We start from the raw sequence: 19647 nt of genomic DNA on the forward strand, positions 1-19647 counted from the left end.
GTGACATCTCTTTTGCCATCATCTCTTGGGTTAGTATCAGGGCCAGGGATTTAAAAAAAACTCAATAGAATAATTCTGTTCTGAGAACTATTGTGGAAATTCTCTTGAGAGGGTCGTTCAAAGGATTCTTTATGAAACAAACAGAAACAACCATCATCCTCTTCATTAGAATTTCAGATATTTGCACTCGGAGGCTTCTTTAGATCCATTGTAATACTCAATGAAACAGGAAATCCTTCCTCCCCACAACAATCAACATCTACAACGACTCTGAAGAACTCAGACCAAATGTTATAGCAACATTTAATTTCCATTAGTTTTTTTGATTTAATACATCTGGAAATTGTTTTTTATTTTACTTTTATGTAATCTATTAAATAAATGACAAAGGCATATAAATGTGTAGAATAATGAACATTTATTGTTCCCATCAACAGAACTCTTGATGGGATTTTCCCCCCCTGTAAATGCTGTGCAAACCAACAACTGAACTTAAAAATTACAAAGTGAAATTACTTCTGCTTTGAAATAGGATCTCCCTATCGGTCCTAATGTCAGATTAGGAGCCTGTTTCTCTTAAAAAGAACAGGCAATTATGTATGGCTGTGATTCAAATGTAAACTACAGTTGTTGACAATTGCATACAACTTTACATTGTTTATTCCTCCATTCCGCTAAACATTCCTTTATGTTTCAAATGCAGCATCAGGTTGGTTATTTTTTTCCATTTACTAATAAACTTAACAGGGATAAGAACTTCACCCACACGTGGGAATAAACAAGGCAAAGCACCTGAAGCCCTTAAACATTTATATCTCATTTAAATTAAACAACTTTGCCCCAAGGTCAGGGTCACCAAATAAGTAACAAAATCAGTGAGCCTTGCATCAGTGTCTGTGACTCAGTGAGCTCAAATAAGGATGTCCTAATTAAACAGAGGAAATATCTCTTTCTCTACAGAACCTGAACGTTTATTGTTGATTAACGTTTGGTGTTACTCAAGTTTCTCGAAAAGTGAGAAATAATAGTTGAAGGTTAGCCATGTGCCTCACAAGTATGGCTCAGTATTTAAAGGCATTGCAAAGCCTTGTAAATCATATGTGCTCATTTTTGAACTAACCAACTTGGTTTTTCCAATAGCGGCAGATTTAATTTTCATGATCAAAGCTGTAAATCCTTGAATGCTCTGGTTTCTGCTCCTCGCAGTCACTTTATATCATATGTACTATTGGTCAAATTACAGGCAAGACTTCTTGAGCTGCATCGAGGTAGCAACCGCAGAGGCTGAGTGTTGTTCCTGTGGAGACCGCTCTGAGTCCTCTGTGATGATGTATAAAATGTGTAGAATAATGAACATTTATTGTTCCCATCAACAGAACTCTTGATGGGATTTTTCCACCCTGTAAATGCTATGCAAACCAACAACCTAACTTAAAAATTACAAACTGAAATTACTTCTGCTTTTAAATAAGATATCCCTATCTGTCCTAATGTCAGATTAGGAGCCTGTTTCTCTTAAGAACACCCAAGAACAGGCAAAGTTATTCATGGCTGTGGTTCAAATGTAAACTAGAGTTGTTGCCAATTGCACACATATTTACATTGTTCATTCCACCGTTCCGCAAACGTTCCTTTACGTTTCATATGCAGCATCAGGTTGGTATATTTGCCCATTTACCAATAAACTAAAAGGGATAAACAGTCTTGAAATCACCCGCAGTACCCTCAGTTTTTTAAGTTATTTTGAAGCAATGTCAGAACGAAAAAATGTCCTATTGCCTGTACTTTAAAGGAAGACAAAGACAAACTGAAATGTCTATGACATGACTAAGCAACTAAAGCACTTAAAAGAAGTTTGAAATTAAAACCTTCTAAACTTTGTTTTTGAGGGCTGTTATGCGATTCTTTACATAAAACTTAATAGCTAGCCAATTTCGGTGTCTGAGTGCAACAGGTTCCTGTTTTAGACACGTCTCACAATCTGTCTTCCCTGGAACACGACATGTGTTGATGAATGGCATCAAGTGCTTTTCAACTGCAAGGATCTCTGCTTTCTCCCAAGTTCTCCTCTTAGATGGCTGGCGACCTGTAAAACCAAAGTTCATAATACATGTAAAATAAATTCAGGCCTGACACACACACACACACACACACACACATATATATATATATATATATATATATATATATATATATATATATTAAGCTAAAATGAAATCAAAGCAATATCATACTTAAAGATTATTTTGTTTTACAATTGCAAGATATACTCATACTCAATTAGACGAATCTCCCAAAAAGTGGTAAAAAAAAGCAAAACATTCTCTTAAAAACTAATAATGTTAGTGAAAAAGATATATGGATAATTTATCTTCATCTATTCTTCAAACACATTTAATATAAAATGCATTTGAAAAACATTGAGAAAATTCACTAAACAGCTTTGATATGCATAAAAAATAGAATTCAAACAAAAACCTAGAGGAATTCTTTAAGATGGAGAGGGGCAGGGAGTAGAGGGACAAATGAGTGGAATACTTACTTTTACCCTTTTTAGGTGAACTACTTTTGCTGGTTTGTGAAGGTGTCCTATTGTCCTGTATTTCGGCATTTCTGTCCTCCATTTCTGGTCTATGTTCCCCGATGGATGTGACTTGATCCTCTGAAATGAAAAGTAAAAAAATAATATAAGCTGTATTAATTTATTTACTTACTTATTTAAACCTATTGCTTACCCTTAGGATCTGACTCAAACTCTGCCTCTTCCTCACTGTCCAACTTCACATTCTCTGTAATTGGTTTAAAAGCACCACAACTGGATCAACATTTTGTCACATGGCAATAACCAAAATAAAAGCAATGCATTCAATCATTTACATAGAAATATATGCTAAAAAAAGACAAGCAGTACCTTCAGGGTCAATGGTTATGTCATCCAGGCTTTTTCCTTTAAAGTCAACAAGACGTCCCTGCTCCAGTGCCATGAGTACTTTACTGATTTTAGCAAGCTGAAGGGTGCCTTCTGGAAGCCTGTAAAACTGGCGATGAACTCTTATATCGTGACCAAGGAAATTTGCTAGCTGATCCAACTCTGTATTGCTCAGGTTCAAAATCTGAGACAGAGTTGCTGTTTGCTTGCGCAGCTTTGTTGATGTCAATGTGTCTGGTCTTTTGGCTCCACAGGTGCTAGCAAAATGCCGAAGGCAATCGGAGCCACGATAGCAACTCATTGCGAATGGTCTTGCAAATAAGTAGATGTTTTCTGTAGGTACACCACATTCCTGTCGTTTGCTGACAAGCATATCCAATGACTGCTGCATTTCTGGAGTCAGTAGGACTGGTACCTTTCTGCCCCTTTTTCCTCTTATTTCTAATCTTCTAAAATGTTTGCACAGTTTTTTTTCAAGGTCAGATAGAGCTTCTTTCAAATCATCCTGATCACTATTCGGAATCGAAGACAGATATGCGGAAAGGGACATTTTTGATACTTCCCCGGATCGGCGTCTGTTGAACAGAATCACTTGAGTCAGGGTGACTTTGGTCAGATTCATCCAGGTTTGTGAGGATACTTCTGTTGATAATTGGTTGTAAAAATGTTGTTGTTGCTCACTTAGATGTGAATGAAGAGTCTGGACATCTTTAGTAAAGGGAAGCAACTGTGGAGCATTCCACTTTGATTCCTGGAGTGTTCTCAGAGATGCAGCTGACACAAACTCATTCCATCTTGATTCATAAACATTTCGGAATGCACGAGCATCTTTAGCTGCACTGTAATTCTTCTGCACATTTGCACGACTTTCAACCAGCTGTGAAATTTTTGTCAAGCTGTATCCAATCTTCAACGCTAAACTAGGGCACCTGTAGGTGTTTGTTACAACCGTAAAACCTGCTAGGGATTTTACAGATTCCACAACCAGCATAAAATTTGCAGGTTTAATGTGTTCTTCAATCGTCGTCATGGGGGTAATTTTCTTTGAATGTATCAAAAGTCTTCCAAGTTCTCTCATCTTTTGACGAATGTACTCATGTTTTGTGGGATCATAACCCAGTCTATTGTAAAGATGCTGTCCATATTCAATGATGAGTTCATCAGATTTTACAGCAGAGTACACCTCATCCTGAATCATGGAGTTCAACAACTTCCAGAACTCTGTCTTCACTCCTGGGGGAGGGGGAACAGCAAATGCACAGAGCGCCTGAACTCGTGTTTTGCCAGGTTTCTTGACAACATTGGGCTTGAACTTGCAGATTGTCATGTGCCTCCAGAGGACTTTTTTTGTGAATAATCCTTGGCAATAGGTGCAGTGGAGATAATTTTGTGATTCAGATGTTTCCCTTGGTTGCTTGCGTGGAACCAGTCTTCCAGTGCCACTATTAAGCACCTCAACATTATGTGCAAAGTTGCCTCTGTTTCTCAAATGTTCGAGGTGTAACCTTCTTTCCCTGGAGCCTTTGGGAAAAGCTATGGCTTGTGCAACTTCAGGTTTGTTGTGATGAGCACGCTCCAAATGCCTTGAAATTTTTATGTATCCCTGTTTACAGTACAAACAGTACTGCTTTTTGTTGTAAATACGTGACCCATCCTGACTTTTTGAAACAGCAGGTATGACAGGAGAAACTTTAGGACATCTATCATCTGCAACTGAAGAGTAAGATACACCATCATCTTCTGCAACAGGTGTTGATGTGGCAGAGCTGTCGTCTTCACTTGAACGTCCAATTTGATCAGCTGACTGAGCCTCACCAATGCATTTAGTGCGACAGAGTGAAGGACTAAAACGTCGCCTTTTGGATTTATGAAATTTTTCATGCTTTTTTGTTGGTGAACGTCCCCTGTGAAGTCCCCTCTCCGTACATTTATCTTTACTGTTCTCCTTCATCACAGGGGGAGGTGAAACTGTGAAATCTGCAACTTTCTTAAAATGACAGAGGAGGAGTCTTTTCTGATCGTCAGTTTCCATAATTTCGTTTGTGTCAGTATCTTCAGAGTATTCCTCACTACTTTTAGGAACATATTCTTCTCCACTCTCATTTGATGAAGGGTCAAATAGGTCATCGGACTCCAAATAATCAAGTTTGTTCATCTAGAAAAAAAAATATTCCAGAAGGAAAATAAATCTCAAATGGCCATTCTGGGTTTTTTTAAGTTCATGATTACTAAATAGTGTAACTTACCACAATGCTTTTGGTCCTTCTTAACTTAGGGATGAGCAAATGGTCTTCATCAGAAGAGCTAGTATCAGGTGAAGACCTTGAATGATGTTTCTAGAATAAAAAAGAAAATTGAGGAGTAAGTGAAATTATTTAACAAGGATTAAAAAAAAGTCCACAGTCAACACGACAATCTACGAGGAGGTTTTGGAAGACTGGTTCAATAAACAAGGTGTTCTTTGGGAATACTGGCAATAAAACCTGAACAAACCGGAACCTCATTAAAAAAACCTAAGAACTATTGTCCAGAGGAATATTAGAAATAATAGACCAAATTATGTAGATTACCTGAAACCTACAATTAAAGCAACCATGACTTTACAGTGCATGTAGGTAGAACCATGTACTGATCACCTCTATGCCAGTGATGAAATATATCACACAAAAAAGACAATGACTGAGAATGAATAAAAACAGTATTGTCATGACCCTGGAGTTTATGTTTAAAAGTGTTTTCATTTGTCTTAATAAGAGACAGAATTTAGAATTTTCAATGTCTAAAAGGAATAATAACCATTATGAGAAAAAGGGGTTATGGGATTAGCCTCTCATTTCTGCACCACTTTCATCTGCACAGTTTATCCAAGAAGACATAAAGATTGGCCTCTAAACATCCTTGTATAATAATCCCCGATACTGAACATACATCAGGTCATAAACCAAGTGTGAACCATGCTACTGATAGGTGGAAAAAAACAATTAAGTTCCAAAAAAGCAGAAAAAATTATGATGAATAAAAAAACTCAAACGGGTTTACTAACCCTAATACAAACGACCAACTACTCAACAACCTAAAACCATTGACTAATCAAAAGTAATAAAGCTGATGACTAGCTTGGTGCATTGTTGATTAATCGCTGCTGTCATGTTCAACTATGAAGCAGGTTCAGTTTACCAATGATCTGTTATTTACATAGCCTCTCATTTCTACACCACATTGACCTTTACTAAGTTTACCCAATAAAAAAAACACAGGATTGCCTTCTAAACATCTTTGTATAACAGTCCCTGATACAGTGCATACATCAGATAATAAGCCAGGTGTGAACCATGCTACTGATGAGTGGAAGCAAAAGCTACAGTTCCATAAAGGCAGAATAAATGATGATTAAAAAACCCTCAAACGGGGTCCTCACTTGTACTGTAAACCAGAAAAATGTGTGTTATCACAAACCAGCCATTAACTGTGTACAGACTACAGCTGCTATAGTCCCCACAATGACATTTGACCAGATTAGTGTGTGTTACTAGGACTCCTGAAGGAAACCTGTTCAATGAAGAACATTTTTTACCAATGTAAAAGTACTGAGATGTCTCTGAAAAACACAAGTAGGACTGATAACTGGAAGGCAGATGAAATGACGTTCAGGAAAAATTACCTTTTTCTCTGAGGACTTGGACGGAGCTTGATCCGATGAGCCAGCATGCTCAACTTCGACAGCCTCAGTCACAGATGATTCTTTGCTAGCCTGTGGAAGAGGAAAATAGCCTCTTAATACTATATTTAAGTGCAGGTTTACTAACATAGAGGCAATCTAAATGACCAACTATGCGACAACCTAAAACCATTGACTAATCAAAAGTAATAAAGCTGATGACTAGCATGGTGCATTGTTGATTAATCGCTGCTGTCATGTTCAACTATGAAGCAGGTTCAGTTTACCAATGATCTGTTATTTACATAGCCTCTCATTTCTACACCACATTGACCTTTACTAAGTTTACCCAATAAAAAAACACAGGATTGCCTTCTAAACATCTTTGTATAACAGTCCCTGATACAGTGCATACATCAGATAATAAGCCAGGTGTGAACCATGCTACTGATGAGTGGAAGCAAACGCTATAGTTCCATAAAGGCAGAATAAATGATGATTAAAAAAACCTCAAACGGGGTCCTAACTTGTACTGTAAACCAGAAAAATGTGTGTTATCACAAACCAGCCATTAACTGTGTACAGACTACAGCTGCTATAGTCCCCACAATGACATTTGACCAGATTAGTGTGTGTTACTAGGACTCCTGAAGGAAACCTGTTCAATGAAGAACATTTTTTACCAATGTAAAAGTACTGAGATGTCTCTGAAAAACACAAGTAGGACTGATAACTGGAAGGCAGATGAAATGACGTTCAGGAAAAATTACCTTTTTCTCGGAGGACTTGGACGGAGCTTGATCCGATGAGCCAGCATGCTCAACTTCGACAGCCTCAGTCACAGATGATTCTTTGCTAGCCTGTGGAAGAGGAAAATAGCCTCTTAATACTATATTTAAGTGCAGGTTTACTAACATAGAGGCAATCTAAATGACCAACTATGCGACAACCTAAAACCATTGACTAATCAAAAGTAATAAAGCTGATGACTAGCATGGTGCATTGTTGATTAATCGCTGCTGTCATGTTCAACTATGAAGCAGGTTCAGTTTACCAATGATCTGTTATTTACATAGCCTCTCATTTCTACACCACATTGACCTTTACTAAGTTTACCCAATAAAAAAAAACACAGGATTGCCTTCTAAACATCATTGTATAACAGTCCCTGATACAGTGCATACATCAGATAATAAGCCAGGTGTGAACCATGCTACTGATAAGTGGAAGCAAACGCTATAGTTCCATAAAGGCAGAATAAATTATGATTAAAAAACCCTCAAACGGGGTCCTCACTTGTACTGTAAACCAGAAAAATGTGTGTTATCAGAAACCAGCCATTAACTGTGTACAGACTACAGCTGCAATAGTCCCCACAATGACATTTGACCAGATTAGTGTGTGTTACTAGGACTCCTGAAGGAAACCTGTTCAATGAAGAACATTTTTTACCAATGTAAAAGTACTGAGATGTCTCTGAAAAACACAAGTAGGACTGATAACTGGAAGGCAGATAAAATGACGTTCAGGAAAAATTACCTTTTTCTTGGAGGACTTGGACGGAGCTTGATCCGATGAGCCAGCATGCTCAACTTCGACAGCCTCAGTCACAGACGATTCTTTGCTAGCCTGTGGAAGAGGAAAATAGCCTCTTAATACTATATTTAAGTGCAGGTTTACTAACATAGAGGCAATCTAAATGACCAACTATGCGACAACCTAAAACCATTGACTAATCAAAAGTAATAAAGCTGATGACTAGCATGGTGCATTGTTGATTAATCGCTGCTGTCATGTTCAACTATTAAGCAGGTTCAGTTTACCAATGATCTGTTATTTACATAGCCTCTCATTTCTACACCACATTGACCTTTACTAAGTTTACCCAATAAAAAAACACAGGATTGCCTTCTAAACATCTTTGTATAACAGTCCCTGATACAGTGCATACATCAGATAATAAGCCAGGTGTGAACCATGCTACTGATGAGTGGAAGCAAACGCTATAGTTCCATAAAGGCAGAATAAATGATGATTAAAAAACCCTCAAACGGGGTCCTCACTTGTACTGTAAACCAGAAAAATGTGTGTTATCACAAACCAGCCATTAACTGTGTACAGACTACAGCTGCAATAGTCCCCACAATGACATTTGACCAGATTAGTGTGTGTTACTAGGACTCCTGAAGGAAACCTGTTCAATGAAGAACATTTTTTACCAATGTAAAAGTACTGAGATGTCTCTGAAAAACACAAGTAGGACTGATAACTGGAAGGCAGATGAAATGACGTTCAGGAAAAATTACCTTTTTCTTGGAGGACTTGGACGGAGCTTGATCCGATGAGCCAGCTTGCTCAACTTCGACAGCCTCAGTCACAGATGATTCTTTGCTAGCCTGTGGAAGAGGAAAATAGCCTCTTAATACTATATTTAAGTGCAGGTTTACTAACATAGAGGCAATCTAAATGACCAACTATGCAACAACCTAAAACCATTGACTAATCAAAAGTAATAAAGCTGATGACTAGCTTGGTGCATTGTTGATTAATCGCTGCTGTCATGTTCAACTATGAAGCAGGTTCAGTTTACCAATGATCTGTTATTTACATAGCCTCTCATTTCTACACCACATTGACCTTTACTAAGTTTACCCAATAAAAAAACACAGGATTGCCTTCTAAACATCTTTGTATAACAGTCCCTGATACAGTGCATACATCAGATAATAAGCCAGGTGTGAACCATGCTACTGATGAGTGGAAGCAAACGCTATAGTTCCATAAAGGCAGAATAAATGATGATTAAAAAACCCTCAAACGGGGTCCTCACTTGTACTGTAAACCAGAAAAATGTGTGTTATCACAAACCAGCCATTAACTGTGTACAGACTACAGCTGCTATAGTCCCCACAATGACATTTGACCAGTGTGTGTTACTAGGACTCCTGAAGGAAACCTGTTCAATGAAGAACATTTTTTACCAATGTAAAAGTACTGAGATGTCTCTGAAAAACACAAGTAGGACTGATAACTGGAAGGCAGATGAAATGACGTTCAGGAAAAATTACCTTTTTCTCTGAGGACTTGGACGGAGCTTGATCCGATGAGCCAGCATGCTCAACTTCGACAGCCTCAGTCACAGATGATTCTTTGCTAGCCTGTGGAAGAGGAAAATAGCCTCTTAATACTATATTTAAGTGCAGGTTTACTAACATAGAGGCAATCTAAATGACCAACTATGCAACAACCTAAAACCATTGACTAATCAAAAGTAATAAAGCTGATGACTAGCTTGGTGCATTGTTGATTAATCGCTGCTGTCATGTTCAACTATGAAGCAGGTTCAGTTTACCAATGATCTGTTATTTACATAGCCTCTCATTTCTACACCACATTGACCTTTACTAAGTTTACCCAATAAAAAAACACAGGATTGCCTTCTAAACATCTTTGTATAACAGTCCCTGATACAGTGCATACATCAGATAATAAGCCAGGTGTGAACCATGCTACTGATGAGTGGAAGCAAACGCTATAGTTCCATAAAGGCAGAATAAATGATGATTAAAAAAACCTCAAACGGGGTCCTAACTTGTACTGTAAACCAGAAAAATGTGTGTTATCACAAACCAGCCATTAACTGTGTACAGACTACAGCTGCTATAGTCCCCACAATGACATTTGACCAGATTAGTGTGTGTTACTAGGACTCCTGAAGGAAACCTGTTCAATGAAGAACATTTTTTACCAATGTAAAAGTACTGAGATGTCTCTGAAAAACACAAGTAGGACTGATAACTGGAAGGCAGATGAAATGACGTTCAGGAAAAATTACCTTTTTCTTGGAGGACTTGGACGGAGCTTGATCCGATGAGCCAGCATGCTCAACTTCGACAGCCTCAGTCACAGACGATTCTTTGCTAGCCTGTGGAAGAGGAAAATAGCCTCTTAATACTATATTTAAGTGCAGGTTTACTAACATAGAGGCAATCTAAATGACCAACTATGCGACAACCTAAAACCATTGACTAATCAAAAGTAATAAAGCTGATGACTAGCTTGGTGCATTGTTGATTAATCGCTGCTGTCATGTTCAACTATGAAGCAGGTTCAGTTTACCAATGATCTGTTATTTACATAGCCTCTCATTTCTACACCACATTGACCTTTACTAAGTTTACCCAATAAAAAAAACACAGGATTGCCTTCTAAACATCTTTGTATAACAGTCCCTGATACAGTGCATACATCAGATAATAAGCCAGGTGTGAACCATGCTACTGATGAGTGGAAGCAAAAGCTACAGTTCCATAAAGGCAGAATAAATGATGATTAAAAAACCCTCAAACGGGGTCCTCACTTGTACTGTAAACCAGAAAAATGTGTGTTATCACAAACCAGCCATTAACTGTGTACAGACTACAGCTGCAATAGTCCCCACAATGACATTTGACCAGATTAGTGTGTGTTACTAGGACTCCTGAAGGAAACCTGTTCAATGAAGAACATTTTTTACCAATGTAAAAGTACCGAGATGTCTCTGAAAAACACAAGTAGGACTGATAACTGGAAGGCAGATGAAATGACGTTCAGGAAAAATTACCTTTTTCTTGGAGGACTTGGACGGAGCTTGATCCGATGAGCCAGCTTGCTCAACTTCGACAGCCTCAGTCACAGATGATTCTTTGCTAGCCTGTGGAAGAGGAAAATAGCCTCTTAATACTATATTTAAGTGCAGGTTTACTAACATAGAGGCAATCTAAATGACCAACTATGCAACAACCTAAAACCATTGACTAATCAAAAGTAATAAAGCTGATGACTAGCTTGGTGCATTGTTGATTAATCGCTGCTGTCATGTTCAACTATGAAGCAGGTTCAGTTTACCAATGATCTGTTATTTACATAGCCTCTCATTTCTACACCACATTGACCTTTACTAAGTTTACCCAATAAAAAAACACAGGATTGCCTTCTAAACATCTTTGTATAACAGTCCCTGATACAGTGCATACATCAGATAATAAGCCAGGTGTGAACCATGCTACTGATGAGTGGAAGCAAACGCTATAGTTCCATAAAGGCAGAATAAATGATGATTAAAAAACCCTCAAACGGGGTCCTCACTTGTACTGTAAACCAGAAAAATGTGTGTTATCACAAACCAGCCATTAACTGTGTACAGACTACAGCTGCTATAGTCCCCACAATGACATTTGACCAGATTAGTGTGTGTTACTAGGACTCCTGAAGGAAACCTGTTCAATGAAGAACATTTTTTACCAATGTAAAAGTACTGAGATGTCTCGGAAAAACACAAGTAGGACTGATAACTGGAAGGCAGATGAAATGACGTTCAGGAAAAATTACCTTTTTCTCTGAGGACTTGGACGGAGCTTGATCCGATGAGCCAGCATGCTCAACTTCGACAGCCTCAGTCACAGATGATTCTTTGCTAGCCTGTGGAAGAGGAAAATAGCCTCTTAATACTATATTTAAGTGCAGGTTTACTAACATAGAGGCAATCTAAATGACCAACTATGCAACAACCTAAAACCATTGACTAATCAAAAGTAATAAAGCTGATGACTAGCTTGGTGCATTGTTGATTAATCGCTGCTGTCATGTTCAACTATGAAGCAGGTTCAGTTTACCAATGATCTGTTATTTACATAGCCTCTCATTTCTACACCACATTGACCTTTACTAAGTTTACCCAATAAAAAAACACAGGATTGCCTTCTAAACATCTTTGTATAACAGTCCCTGATACAGTGCATACATCAGATAATAAGCCAGGTGTGAACCATGCTACTGATGAGTGGAAGCAAACGCTATAGTTCCATAAAGGCAGAATAAATGATGATTAAAAAAACCTCAAACGGGGTCCTAACTTGTACTGTAAACCAGAAAAATGTGTGTTATCACAAACCAGCCATTAACTGTGTACAGACTACAGCTGCTATAGTCCCCACAATGACATTTGACCAGATTAGTGTGTGTTACTAGGACTCCTGAAGGAAACCTGTTCAATGAAGAACATTTTTTACCAATGTAAAAGTACTGAGATGTCTCTGAAAAACACAAGTAGGACTGATAACTGGAAGGCAGATGAAATGACGTTCAGGAAAAATTACCTTTTTCTTGGAGGACTTGGACGGAGCTTGATCCGATGAGCCAGCATGCTCAACTTCGACAGCCTCAGTCACAGACGATTCTTTGCTAGCCTGTGGAAGAGGAAAATAGCCTCTTAATACTATATTTAAGTGCAGGTTTACTAACATAGAGGCAATCTAAATGACCAACTATGCGACAACCTAAAACCATTGACTAATCAAAAGTAATAAAGCTGATGACTAGCTTGGTGCATTGTTGATTAATCGCTGCTGTCATGTTCAACTATGAAGCAGGTTCAGTTTACCAATGATCTGTTATTTACATAGCCTCTCATTTCTACACCACATTGACCTTTACTAAGTTTACCCAATAAAAAAAACACAGGATTGCCTTCTAAACATCTTTGTATAACAGTCCCTGATACAGTGCATACATCAGATAATAAGCCAGGTGTGAACCATGCTACTGATGAGTGGAAGCAAAAGCTACAGTTCCATAAAGGCAGAATAAATGATGATTAAAAAACCCTCAAACGGGGTCCTCACTTGTACTGTAAACCAGAAAAATGTGTGTTATCACAAACCAGCCATTAACTGTGTACAGACTACAGCTGCAATAGTCCCCACAATGACATTTGACCAGATTAGTGTGTGTTACTAGGACTCCTGAAGGAAACCTGTTCAATGAAGAACATTTTTTACCAATGTAAAAGTACCGAGATGTCTCTGAAAAACACAAGTAGGACTGATAACTGGAAGGCAGATGAAATGACGTTCAGGAAAAATTACCTTTTTCTTGGAGGACTTGGACGGAGCTTGATCCGATGAGCCAGCTTGCTCAACTTCGACAGCCTCAGTCACAGATGATTCTTTGCTAGCCTGTGGAAGAGGAAAATAGCCTCTTAATACTATATTTAAGTGCAGGTTTACTAACATAGAGGCAATCTAAATGACCAACTATGCAACAACCTAAAACCATTGACTAATCAAAAGTAATAAAGCTGATGACTAGCTTGGTGCATTGTTGATTAATCGCTGCTGTCATGTTCAACTATGAAGCAGGTTCAGTTTACCAATGATCTGTTATTTACATAGCCTCTCATTTCTACACCACATTGACCTTTACTAAGTTTACCCAATAAAAAAACACAGGATTGCCTTCTAAACATCTTTGTATAACAGTCCCTGATACAGTGCATACATCAGATAATAAGCCAGGTGTGAACCATGCTACTGATGAGTGGAAGCAAACGCTATAGTTCCATAAAGGCAGAATAAATGATGATTAAAAAACCCTCAAACGGGGTCCTCACTTGTACTGTAAACCAGAAAAATGTGTGTTATCACAAACCAGCCATTAACTGTGTACAGACTACAGCTGCTATAGTCCCCACAATGACATTTGACCAGATTAGTGTGTGTTACTAGGACTCCTGAAGGAAACCTGTTCAATGAAGAACATTTTTTACCAATGTAAAAGTACTGAGATGTCTCGGAAAAACACAAGTAGGACTGATAACTGGAAGGCAGATGAAATGACGTTCAGGAAAAATTACCTTTTTCTCTGAGGACTTGGACGGAGCTTGATCTGATGAGCCAGCATGCTCAACTTCGACAGCCTCAGTCACAGACGATTCTTTGCTAGCCTGTGGAAGAGGAAAATAGCCTCTTAATACTATATTTAAGTGCAGGTTTACTAACATAGAGGCAATCTCATCTGTCATCAACATAGTCTCTCATTTTTACATCACCTTGACCTGTACTAGTGTTTACCCAAGAACAAAACACCGGATCTCTTTTGTCTTGTTTGTTGTTGTTTGTTTTTCAAAAAAAAAAAATACGACCTTAAGAAATAAAAACATTCTTACAACCTAAAATGTTTAACAAGGCTTTCTTAAAGGAGCAATTAGTTCATTATTATTCATTACTAGTGAGTCGTTTGAGCACTGTCTGTTAGACCACTTCTTGCTCCACTACAGATTCTTTATTTAACATATATTTATAGACTTCCATCATAAATGTAAGTTATTCATTTTTTAAACAGAAAATAATCCTTGACAAACCTTCTCCCTCCATGGCCAGTCAGTCCCTCCATAGTTGTAAGTTATTTCCTCTCCAGGATTTATGTCTTTCACTGCAAATAAGCACAGATGTGGCTTTCCATCCACCAATATCTTTTTCATTGTACAGCTTGGATTCTTGTGGTCATCATTGACTAATCTTCCAAGACTGTTATCTTCTCGGGATGCATCGATACTTTCCAAATTAGGTGGGGTGGGGAGAATGGGGTTGGAGAAAGAGAAACAAATGTTATATAATAATCTTTTGGTTATTTTGTCAACAAGATAACTTTCAAAAAGCAGCACCACAAGCTTTGACAAGATCCAACTTATATTGAATTATTATAAACACTGGACTTACCACCACCATCTTTCTTGCCACAAGAAGTCAAACATGAAGACAGCACATGCACTATGATACAGTCTCCTCCTCCTTTGTGATTCTTCATAGTTTATCAACTCCCCTCTGTACTCCACCACAAAATCTCCTTTTTTAAAAGGAGTCGTGGCGAACACACCTCGTCCTAGACATATAGAAACTGTAAATTTCAGATCAGAACTCTACCATAGCTGACAGTGTTTCCTCTAACATTCAGCAAGGGGGGTGCTCCATCAACCACATAAACCACCCCCCCCAAGAAGGTCAGGGTATGTAAATAAATTATTATACGTCTGTGCATGTTCACTGTTAGGCTAATTATAATTTTTTTTATTAATAGCGCCAGACGGATTACTGTCTCTACAGTAAGGGCTCCCACATAAGGCAGAAATTAGTCCACGGACAAGTACGTGCAGGAATCAATTTTACGAGAGCATACACAACATCACTATAAACGGCTCTGGAGAAAGAAGTCTCTAACGTGACTCGCAAGATCCTACAGCCCCTCTGCACCATGGAGTGCCAGGTGAGCGCTGGGTGTCTGCGGTGGGAAATGAAGGAGTTTGTCACAAGAAGTGTAGCCAATTAGTGTGCTCAACTATGAAGTTTAAAATGTCCACGGATAGTCAGTGCAGTGTGCACAGTACAAAGTGTGCAGCCTCCTTTAAAGTTTTATCCTAGGCTAAATTATCTTTATTTTTAGTTCAGAGTCACCTTGGTTCACATGCAGGTAAACTCACAATCTCGCCAGGCAAGAGAGTCACAACATCCTTTTTACCACCCTGGGTAAATGTTTCTGCGTGTTGTGAATGCACCCAGTTTGAGGATGTCTGCACTAAAAACTCATTCCAAGTCGGGAGCACTGAGTGTCTCTATCCGTGAAGATGTCAATGGAGTCTGTTCTGATGGGGGAGCATGGGGTGGTGATTAAAGAGAAACTCTTAAATGAACAAGAATTAGTATCGCTTGTGATGGGAGGGCGGGATCCAATGGGATAAATGCGTCCTATGTCTGTTTTTTTCTGTAAAAAAACATTTTTATTTCAAGTGGTGCATTGATTATTTCAATATACTGAGAATGTTTGCCTCATACAAATATAAGGATGATTACATCAGTTTAAACTCAAATATTATAAGCCTTAAGCTCAATGCAGCATGTTCCCTATTTACATGGCTCTATGGTTATTTTCAGGTGTCTTACAAACATATTGTTTTCTTTGATTGTCGCAAATCACCAAAGTCTGTCTGTTGGAAACAAAAATTCACCTTCCTGAGTTCATTGTTGAAATAAGATGGATGCTTTGTTTTGGGAAAACACATTTTTGTTGCTATATAGACCCTATAAATGGATCAGAAACAGATCCCAAATGTATTGAAATTAATATTCAATAAAAGGTATGCTGAAAAATATTATGAACTCTTGAAGATCTAGATTTAAAGGAGATTTTTATTCAATCAAGAAGTAGGAAGGAAGAAAGGCAGATATCCTCAAAATATAACCATAACTAAATATACCTGATAGAGACAAAAACATAAAAAGATAGCCAGAAAGATGGATAAACAAGAGACACAGAAGATTGCCCTTGTATAAAGCTGTATTTTGTATGGAAAGCGTGAGAAAAAGCCCCCCCAAGACAGAATTTCTAGGGGACACACTTGCTAGTATGAATTCGATGACTGCAAAATAACTTTTTCAAAAATACTTTTGTCATAATTTGTGGAAATCTCTGAATTGAGATAACTCTATGCACAGAAACCCACCTTTATAAGGATTGATGAACTTCACTTCCAACCTTCCTGTCTTGTCACTGGCCGTTGCTGCATGTTCAGCTGCATCGCGTTTAGGAGGTATTCTACGGTTTATTGATGTCATTATCCTGTTAAACACACAGTACTGTTATAATCATTTTATAACAATACCAATCTGTTCAAAGTCTACAACATTTTTAACTTGCAATAAAAGTCAAAATGGCGTCAGTCCTTCCAGGTCTATCACCGGTTCCTTCCACCATATTTGTAAGACGCATGCTTTTCTGAATATTATTTTCCTCATTAACTGTTTTAGTTTATGTATCTCTTAGACTACCATACAGTAATTATTGGAACTGCTTCAACCTAAACATAAAATAGTACGTCAGGTAACAAGAAAGTCATGCATAAAACATAATTGAGTCAAATTCAAAGACTCCATCTTGTTAAAAGGAAAACTTCATCTAAACTCTCAGATTTGCTTATAAAAGAGTAGTTTCATCGATTTAAATAAACCCGCTCAGCTAGTTTTACCACTTATTACATTCTTAAAAGAAATTGGTACACTTAAATACAGTTTATACGGTTTATATGACAGAATTGACTTACACTTCCATGTGGTGAAGCAACTGCTTAGCAACTGGTTGGTCCTTCGTAAGCTCATTTCAAAGGTGTGCTTCTTTTGGTAGTCAGCGCAGCCCCGGGTGGAGACAAGAAAAACAGAATCTACGTGCTTCCGCCCGTCTGGTGTGTCTGCGTTTGTAAATCCAAATGATTCGAGTATGTTTGTGAAGTAATTTAAAGGGACTGCGTGTTTGACCTCACCTGATGGGAGTAACTAATAAACTAAAGAGGTTTTTGAAACGTATATATTACTAAAGTAACGGGAATACAAAGAATTGAAAGCCAGGATTTCTTCTTCTTCTGCGTTGGCTTCAGCGGTGACACTAAGCTGGTCAGCTGGGAGACTGGTTTTGAGAGGCCTTTCATCTGGTTGCATGAATAATACAATTGGAATCATAATTTCGACATGAATACTTTGTAGTATAAAAACCAATTAAAAAACAATTAAATAGTGAATTCAATGATAGAAATACAAACTATTTCAGTTTTTAAAAGTCTACTAAGCAGCTTATCACAAAATTCAAAGAAAACATTAAGGAACAAAAAATACACATGTCCTGAAACACAAACTAGAGCTTAAATTAATCAGCCTTTTCAGCCTATTAGCTATGCGATGTCAAAAAGAATTCCGCTGATCTCAAGAGGTTTATTAACATAATTAATTGCAAACACCTATTACCACCATGTCCTGCACCTGTACCTGGCACAGCTTTTAAGGTAGCTCATCCTCATCATCATCAGCCTCCTCTTCCTCCATCACTACTCATATGTCTCTTCCTCCTCTTCCCTCTCCTTCTAACTCCTATTCAATTCAATTCAATTTTATTTATATAGCGCCAATTCATGAAACATGTCATCTCAAGGAACTTTACAAAATCAAAATCAATCAGATTATACAGATTGGGTCAGATTATACAGATTGGTCAAAAAATTCTTATATAAAGGGAACCAATTAATTGCATCAAAGTCTTGACAAGCAGCATTCACTCCTGAAGAAGCGTAGCGCCACAGGGAGAGTCGTCTGCACTGTCCATGGCTTTGCAGCAATCCCTCATACTGAGCAAGCAGGACGCAACAGTGGAAAGAAAAACTCCCCATTAACGGGAAGGAAAAACCTCCAGCAGAAGGTTGGCTCAGTACAGGGCTCAGTATGAACAGTCATCTGCCTCGACCAACTGGGGGTTAGAGAAGACAGAGCAGAGACACAACAAGACAGACAAACAAGCACAGAAGCTCACATTGATCCAGTAATCTGTTCTACATTAAATGGTAATAGCAGGTGATTTCTTTCCCTGGATGATGTCACAGTTAACAGAACGCCAGACCAGGTGTACCTAGTATGAAGAAAAAAAGTGAACAAAAAGAAATGACAACAGTCATTTCAATGCAATGCAATGCAAGACTGGAGAACAGTAGACTGGAGAACAGTAGAACTCAGTAGAGTGAGAAATATAGACCTTGATGTCCTCCAGTAGCCTAAGCCTATAGCAGCATAACTATAGAGGTAGCTCAGGGTAACATGAGCCACTCTAACTATAAGCTTTGTCAAAAAGTAAAGTTTTAAGATTAGTCTTAAAAGTGGACAGAGTATCTGCCTCACGGACCAAAACTGGGAGTTGGTTCCACAGGAGAGGAGCCTGATAGCTAAAGGATCTGCCTCCCATTCTGGTTTTAGAGACTCTAGGAACCACCAGCAAACCTGCAGTCTGAGAGCAAAGTGCTCTGTTAGGAACATACGGGGTAATCAGATCTCTGATATATGATGGAGTTTGATTTTTAAGGGCTTTATATGTTAGAAGAAGAATTTTAAATTCTATTCTTGATTTAAAGGTTTACAATGCAACCGGGGTTGATTTTCCAGCGAGGCTCCCCCAGAGGGCGAAAGTAAAAGTGCACTGTCGTAAATTCAATTCAATTCAATTCAATTTTATTTATATTGCGCCAAATCATGAAACATGTCATCTCAAGGCACTTTACAAAATCAAGTTCAATCATATTATACAGATTGGGTCAGATTATACAGATTGGTCAAAAATGTCATATACAAGGAAACCAGTTGATTGCATCAAAGTCCCGACAAGCAGCATTCACTCCTGGGGAACCGTAGAGCCACAGGGAGAGTCGTCTGCATTG

General features: G+C 38.2%; 1 protein-coding gene across 1 annotated transcript; it reads right to left on the reverse strand.

Annotated features, from left to right (window-relative positions):
* Positions 1–3106: 3106 nt before the first annotated feature.
* LOC118563357 lies at positions 3107–8175 on the reverse strand. Its single transcript, XM_036137766.1, has 4 exons — positions 8127–8175; positions 5176–5265; positions 3199–5084; positions 3107–3113 (listed from the first exon to the last, which is right to left on the reverse strand). Exons 3-4 carry the CDS (start codon positions 5082–5084, stop codon positions 3107–3109), a joined length of 1893 nt encoding a protein of 630 aa, XP_035993659.1. The 5' UTR covers positions 5176–5265; positions 8127–8175.
* Positions 8176–19647: the final 11472 nt, after the last annotated feature.

Source organism: Fundulus heteroclitus, chromosome 6, assembly GCF_011125445.2.
Source record: "Fundulus heteroclitus isolate FHET01 chromosome 6, MU-UCD_Fhet_4.1, whole genome shotgun sequence".
Lineage (NCBI taxonomy): Eukaryota > Metazoa > Chordata > Actinopteri > Cyprinodontiformes > Fundulidae > Fundulus > Fundulus heteroclitus.

Bases quoted from the DNA above. Each gene is read 5' to 3' on its own strand.
- LOC118563357 (XM_036137766.1), bottom strand. From the start codon at position 5,084: ATGAACAAACTTGATTATTTGGAGTCCGATGACCTATTTGACCCTTCA.